At 29.6% G+C, this 8,076-nt stretch overlaps 1 protein-coding gene across 1 annotated transcript; it reads right to left on the bottom strand.

Moving 5' to 3' along the window:
• Positions 1-379: 379 nt before the first annotated feature.
• Positions 380-7,732, bottom strand: LOC100575730. Its single transcript, XM_008184146.3, has 8 exons — positions 7,588-7,732; positions 7,479-7,497; positions 4,385-4,426; positions 3,675-3,837; positions 2,653-2,810; positions 1,626-1,758; positions 1,392-1,509; positions 380-579 (listed from the first exon to the last, which is right to left on the bottom strand). Exons 3-8 carry the CDS (start codon positions 4,413-4,415, stop codon positions 532-534), a joined length of 651 nt encoding a protein of 216 aa, XP_008182368.1. The 5' UTR covers positions 4,416-4,426; positions 7,479-7,497; positions 7,588-7,732; the 3' UTR covers positions 380-531.
• Positions 7,733-8,076: the final 344 nt, after the last annotated feature.

Here is an 8,076-nt window from a genome sequence, read left to right as displayed (position 1 = left end):
GTATAAAAGTTGTATTGCGAACGAGTAGTTACTTGGTTGTAAGCTATGAGCAGAGCAGTGAATTAACATAATATTGCAGGCTATTCCTGTACCAGGTACATTGGAATAAACAAATAAAAATGTATGCTGTCATTAAAATAAAATAATGTTATTTTCATTATTTAAAATTATTTATTAATTGTGGATCAATATTCCAAATAAAGTTAGTATTTTTTTAGAAAATGAGTGTTTTAACTTTAAAAAATCACCTATTTGCTTATATTATTATGATTATTACATGAATTCAAAATGGCTCGTTCTAGGTAAACAATTACGAACTAATTAAATTTGTTGAATTAATCGCAATAAATATTTATTTGATGTAATCAAAATAATAATATATAATATTAGTCAATATATTTCCAAGTGAGTTTTTATAAAATGGAAAAAAAAATTACAATTTAATAATCTTTAAAATTAAATTAATAAGCGGTAATATGCTATTGATATACTATGATATGAAATTGAAAATTTGGGATTTGAAGCCGTCTTTCATGTTTCGAAATATCCATAAGGAGTCAGCCGGTCGCCACATACGTTCTGCAATGAAATAAAACGTTGGTTTAAACAGTTATCAGGTACTAGATGGTTAGGAATTTAGGATGTTTATGAATATTCCTCATTTTATAATGTTATATTTAATTATTTTAAGGCTTTAAGCGCTTTCTTTAATATTTGTTGGATACTATAATATTTACATATATTGTTTTAGAGACTAAGATCATAAACATCCTAACCATACAGTTATCACTTAACTCTGTTATTGTACTAACTATAAACTTACTAATAAATTGCAAAATGAGAGGTGTTATATGATATAGCATTGAAATAAAACAATTTATTATTATAAAATATAATTATACGCTCTTTATAATGTGTACAACTGGTAAAAAATGTTACTAACAAAAATAAAGAGTAAACCTACAATAGGCAAATCTCAGATCTCAAAATTCGTGTTCCATCTTATGAATAAACGAAATTCTCTCCACAATAGACATAAACAATAATTTGTATCGTACGGTATAGCCACCCATGGCAATTAGTACGTTGTACTATATCTATAAGTAACCAAATTTCTTGATAAAGACTAAAGAATAAATAATAAAATAATAAACTAAAGTTTCGAACAGTGTGCAATCTTCATTGCACATATTATATTGTATAGAACACTGCAAAAGTCGAACCAAATGTTTAAAATTGGTGAGATTAATTTTTTCGCCTCTGGCTTTTAATTTTTATGTACCTAACATGTATACAAATAATACACTTATACGGTTTGGGAATAATGAATTTGGACGTACCTAATTAATGTAAATTGTTATTATATTTATTAACTGCTAAAGTATACTGACCAACAATCCCATTATAGGCCACATATAGCTGAGCACATGGCGGGAAAACTTTTCTGCCTTCGGTCCGCAATCCCTAAGAATCCACGAGCTCTGCATTTCCCAATACTTGCGATAAACGCTGTGGAAAATTCATCTCGATAAATCAACAGAATATTATAAAATACAAAAACCGGTTGTGCAATACAAACTATGAGCCGTGAGTATTATAACATTATATGATAGACGAAGACTCACTCGCATTTCTGGCGGAACTCCATTTTCCTTGGTAGCAGTCCGAACTCTATCTGTTGATTTACCGAATGTACTTCCCATTCTTTGGGTTCATTGTTATACATCACTCTCGTGCAATTCGTGTATTCTCTAAATTCTGGTAACGAAATAATGAAATTAAATTGAGCGCTTCTGGTAAGGCGTAATATTGTGGAGACGGGCTCGCGTAGACCTTTTACTAATAGACCGCCCCTCTTAGAGTTTCCATCGTGTAGTCAAATTGAAATCGGAAAAAAATAAGAACCGATATTCAAAACCAAAAGCGAAATCGAAAAAACAAATAAATACCGACGTCCGAAATCAAAATCGAAAAAAAATATAGATACCGAAATCAAAAAAGAAATTTCGGTTTTAAGCCCTGAATTATTGTAATGTTAAATATTTATACTAAACGGCATCACTGCGCCATATGTCGGCACTGGGCACGCATTTACTATAGGCTGGGCCGGTCTATGAGCATATGGATGGGCTACAATAACTGTTTATCATTTTTTTTTTTTTTTTTTTTTTTTATCGTAAGTATACACGAAATTATTATAGAGACACTGTCGACGAATAATTTTTATGAAACGTGACCTTTATACCTGTAATACATTATATTTACACATTAAACTATTGGACCGACGAGTTGATTTAGCTACCGATTTACAATAATTATTCCGTCGGTGATCTGCTCATAGGTGATAATTTGAACTCTACGAGGGGCGGGGGGGGGGGGGCGCCGTCAATAAAGTACACTAAACAGAGACGTTAAACAGAAGTAAAAATATTAATAATTACTTACGCCTAACATATTATACAATTTCTGACATGAATCATTATAGTTTAGACAACACAAAACTGATGCAATATTGCATATTATTGCTGTACATAATAATTGTCTATATATCTGCATTACGATGTATTATAAGATATTAAAATTTTCGAATTTTTTTCATTATATTTTTACCACTACGTCTACCTGTGTTTTTTTTTTTGAGTGTAAACTTACCCTTCTTGTAAGGCCGGCCTTCGGGGCAGTGAGTCGCTGCTTTATCGATTCGTGGCATATACGAGTAAGCGACATGCCGTTTTGCTTCGGACATTTTTTGCTGACAATTTTTCAAGAACGACACCATACACATGGCGTGCCGTTCCGCGATGTTAAATCTGCAGTGTTTGACAAATCGGAAACACAAAAAGACTAATATTAACAATGATATCGGCGCATTAAATGAGATGTCTATGGTACTAAATAAGTGTCGAAACATGGACCACTATATGGGATCACAGTATAAAGATCACTGACGCCGTGCAAAGCAAAGACGAGTCAAAATGATATTCGTTCAACTCCAGTTAAAGTACGTCACTGCTGTAGCAAGTGCGTCATTTTATTACGGCACACTATTAGACAAAACTACTTTTCAAATGAATTGATTAATGATAATATTATGGACACGCAATCATACTTGATATTTATCATATTATATTGTTGGCATAAATAATACGAATCGATCCTGCAGCTATTACCTATACGGAAATTTTGCAATAAAAGTTACATATTAATGCTTCTATAGTTATACCTTTTTTTTAATTATTTAAAATACATCTACAATCTATACAATTTTTGTACAATAATTCGATTTGATAAAAATACCTAAAGTTATACCTATATCATATATTTCTATTATATGTGATACGAATAAATCATCGTCAAACGTGGTTTTTTTTTTCAACTGTTTAAAAAAAAATGTCACTCTGTCCTCTGCGATAAGCCCGCATTTAACGCACAGCAATATAGTATTAATAAAACATATCAAAAATGCTTAGGTACCACCTTCACTAGATACTTACAAGATATTTACATTAAGCTAGATAACTACTAACATATTATAAGTCAACGTTCTCAAAGTTAATTTAACTTATTTAACTCGAGTTAATTTTGTTCAATAACTGGTCCATATTTGAATACGCTTTATACCGTAATATATTATTCTTATCACTGTGTTATATATAGTAAATAGGTATACTGACGGGCAATAGTATAAGTCCGTATATTCGTCATTATCAATGTTATCGGCAAGAAATTGCAGCCAGTCTGTGATCTTTGGTATGGTACTGCAGTTGCCAATTGCATTGGTCTCTTCGCAGATCCATTCGATAGAGAAATCGGATCTCACACACACACAGCAAGTACCTGTGGACAGAGGAAGAATTATATTATATTATATTAATATTAATCGTATATCTAGAGAAGAAAATTGTGAACCTATAACAAGTATAATAACAAAATATCCTAACATGTGGCACCACACTCACAATTAAACACATTTTTGAAGGATGCGGAACATACCAAATACAAAGAGAAGAACTAAATATAAGCTACGACATCGGAACAAGTCTAGGGTCCAAACCCCGAAAATGAAGCCAACACAATACAATTTTTCAAAACAATAAAAATATTAAACCTACTCATTACTGATTTATATATAAACTATATTTGTTTTTATTTGTCTGTCTATCAAAAAAATGTAACGCTTATGGCCCCTGTAGACGAAGCGAAAATTTAACTGTGTAAATTTCAATAAAAAAAAAAAAAAAAAAAAAAAAAAAAAATTACAAAATATTAAGGACGAACAAGAGACAAATTGCAAATTCGACCATAATATATGTTTGTGTTATAGTTTTATAAAAATAATAATAAGGTGTAGGTATATATTTTAATAAAATGATATTATACTCACTGATTACGAAGAGTAATTTCAACATATTCATCACTATAATATCTGTAACATAGTATAATATAATATTTAGAATTATTTTTTTTTTATATCACTTTATATCATAATTATAAATAATAATGTAATTAACCATAAAAAATCATTTGGACTAAGATGCAGCGTCATAAAATTTATATCGCAGTCGAGTTATGTACATCTTTAACATTAAATTTAATCAATTTATCAATCAGTATAGTTCAAAAAAGATAAAGTAAAATTATCATGATAATCTAATACGGTTTTCTTTGTCTTATAAATGATTATTCTAAGAACTCTAAAAACAGTTTTTAAACTTGTTAAAGTGTTTTTTTTTTTTATATATATATACTTGAAACTAATATGTTTTTTATATTATCTATTATTTTATAAGTTTGTAATAATTAAAGCATATGATAATTTTAATTTTTAAAATACTCTTAACCTCTATCACAAGCCGCGCTTAAGAGGACGTTATACCTGTACGTGTTATCTCCGTCTTACAAGTGAGTAACATAGTGAATTTTACGACACGTGTAACTCTGTTGGTTTAAAAATTAGAGTGAAATGACCTCTTATAAAGTTTAAATGCGAGATTATAATCTGGGGCCTCACGTAATCTTTTATTTGTATTATTTTTTTTTTTAACTAAGTTATGACCTTTTTGAACTGAACATTTTAAAACGATCATAACTTACTAAAAAATAATTATATCTATAAAATCCTAGGTGTGGCTTTAGATTATAATCTTACCTTAAAATTTTGTAAGAGGTCAATTCACTCTAATTTTTAAACCAACAGTGCTACACGTGATCTGCCGACCGTAAAATTTCCTACGTTACGCACTTGTAAGACGGAGACAACACATATGCGGGTATCACGTAGTCCTCTTAAAGGAGGCGAGTAAGATCGAATAAAGCAAATTGGTATTATATAACGTGTAATACATGTTCTTTTCGTTATGTTTTGCAAATAAATAAATAAAAAAAATGGTTAAGTGGATGTCGCTCTGCTGTACGGTGTGGGTTTCTAGTGGGCCACTGTGTGTGTGGACGGTATTAAAAAGAGGCCGGTCCGTCATGTGTTGTCTCCGTCTTACAAACGCGTAACATACCAAATTTACGCTCAGAAATTCACGTTTAATGCCGTTAGCTTGAAAATTAGAATGAATCGAACTATTACGAAACTTGATGGTAAGAACGTTGTCTGTATTTTTTTTTTTGACGTTTTTTTTACGATAATTCAGTTTTTAAGTGAGTTACGCGTGTATAATAAATGTAAATTAAAAATGCTCATAACTCACTTAAAAACGGAATTATCGTAAAAAAAAAACTTCCAACAAAATGTTTTTATTACCATCGAGTTTCATAATAGGTCGATTCACTCTAATTTTTTAGCAAACGGCAACGTGAATTTCTGAGCGTAAATTTGATAAATTACGCGTTTGTAAGACGGAGACAACACATGAGAGTGTGGCGGCGTCCTCTTAAATTTGAATTCAATGACATAATAACATTGTATACGAAAAACGATTCTGAGCGAAGACGGTTTGTCAGCCAAGGATATTTTATATTATATATTATAAATTATAATATATAATTATATATTTTATTATTATTAATACGGTATCCGGTGAGTTTAATTAATATTATTTGTATATAATAACATAGGTATTCAGATGTATGAAGAACCCACGAATAATGTATTTCAAACTGTAACACAAAACTAAAACCGTTCTTCTTCGTTTAAATATCAAATTTCGTTCAAACTTAAACTTCAAATAACTATGAAAAAAAACTGTGTCTATATATTTTTTAGATTTTCGGGTTACAGTATAAACTACTTACGTGGAACCTTGTTTTACATTTTTAACCTTTGACTATTAAAATCGAACATTTTATAAATTATCGACTGCATAATAATTTGTAAATTTTCAATATGATAAATTTTGTCGAAATTTGAACTTTAAAATTTAAATGCTTATAAAAAAAATTTTGTCTATGTATTTTTAATATTTTTAAACTGCCATTGTAATAATACATCAGGAGCCTCGTATTAAATGTTTAAGCTTTTTGGCCCAACGAATAAAATACATTTTATTGACATTTATAGATAAAAACTAAAATAATTGGAAGCTGAAAATGACCGAAAACAGTTCAAAACAAGTCAAAATATTTTATGGTGTATAGAAAAGTAGTAAATAGTAAAATACTAATATAAGCATTCAGTGAAAATTTAATGTATAGCTACAGTAATTTTTTTAAGAGTTACACCAAAAACCAAATCAATTTTGTCGAAAACTGATTTTATTTTTAATTTTCCTTAATTTTTTTTCTGTTGCTTTTGAAAACTACAGGGAGTTTTGAAATTTGACCCCCCAAATTCGCCAACTACATTAATTTTCTCACCGGAAAAAATACTAAGGTTGAACATTTGAGCATTATTTCGACTAACTACTTATCGTGTACACAGAAAAAAAAAACACAAATCATTGTAAAATCAATACATTAAGCGCTGCGCTCAGAATCTAAATTTTATTAATATAAAATTTGATCAATACTTCATATAAAACACTGAAATATATTTTGTAAGTTAAATTTTGTATTTACTATATAGTATATATTTTATTGGAGGTATACTCTTTTTTAAGACCTATATTAAATAAAGGGTTATCCAAATTCTGTGTTTTTTTTTTACAATTTAATTCAATAATCAATCGACAATAAGACGTTCAAAATATACTAACCTTAAGAGGATGTCAGCGCACTATTTGTTTTCTCTCTCCCTCTCTTTTTTAAGTAATTTTAGAGTAAAATCACCCATTATAAAAAAAAAAAGAGAATAATATTTTTGAGGGAATGACATATCGATTTGACTAAATATTGTCTCAAAACAATTTAAACATAATTTAAATTTACAAAATGATTTTACTCTAAGATTACTTAATCACTTGGAAAAAATGATTCTGAGTTTTGTCTATGTTGCGCGTGGGCCAGAGGGAGAAAACAAATAGTGCGCTGACATAATTTTAATAATAATTGACAGATAAATTAATAAGTAAAAAAAAAATTATGTTTCTTACTGGAACTGTCTGGAAAGATCTGTAATAGCCGCAAAGCCGGATAGATATTTATGAAAAAAAAAATTTAAGATTAAACTCAATAGAAAATTACAATCGATCCAGTAGGTACTTGACAATGGCCCAAGTAGAGTAGCTGATCTGTCCCTCGAGTCACGTCCAAGATGGTTCTGCTGATTTCTGTTTTTCCCGACTGGTTTTTATTTTGACCGGCTTGAGTGCTTGACAGCAACAGTCCGATGGGGTGGGGCAAGACGGTTTATTATTCGCCAAGGCAGAATTCTTTAAAAAATAAACTATTTTTGTTATTACTAGTACGGACACGTCGTGCGAACGCATTTTTCTAATCGGGTTTCCGCAATTTTCGTCAGATAACCTCAGTTTCCTGTTATTGCAAGTACGCATATTTGTAGGTGCCAAAAGTGTGTTAAGATTATTAATTGAAATAAACTAACATCGATATGATATCAAACTTTGTGGCGTAAAACAAAAACAGAGATAATTTTAACATTAATAATTATTATAATATATTACTCAAATATTTTAATATTTCGTCAGTCACTGATAATTATATGTGTTTTAATATTCAATAAAATAATAT

The sequence above is a fragment of the Acyrthosiphon pisum genome, chromosome A3, assembly GCF_005508785.2.
Source record: "Acyrthosiphon pisum isolate AL4f chromosome A3, pea_aphid_22Mar2018_4r6ur, whole genome shotgun sequence".
Taxonomy (NCBI): domain Eukaryota; kingdom Metazoa; phylum Arthropoda; class Insecta; order Hemiptera; family Aphididae; genus Acyrthosiphon; species Acyrthosiphon pisum.
The sequence above is the reverse complement of the archived record's forward strand: the minus strand, read 5'-3'. Positions and strand labels throughout refer to the sequence as shown.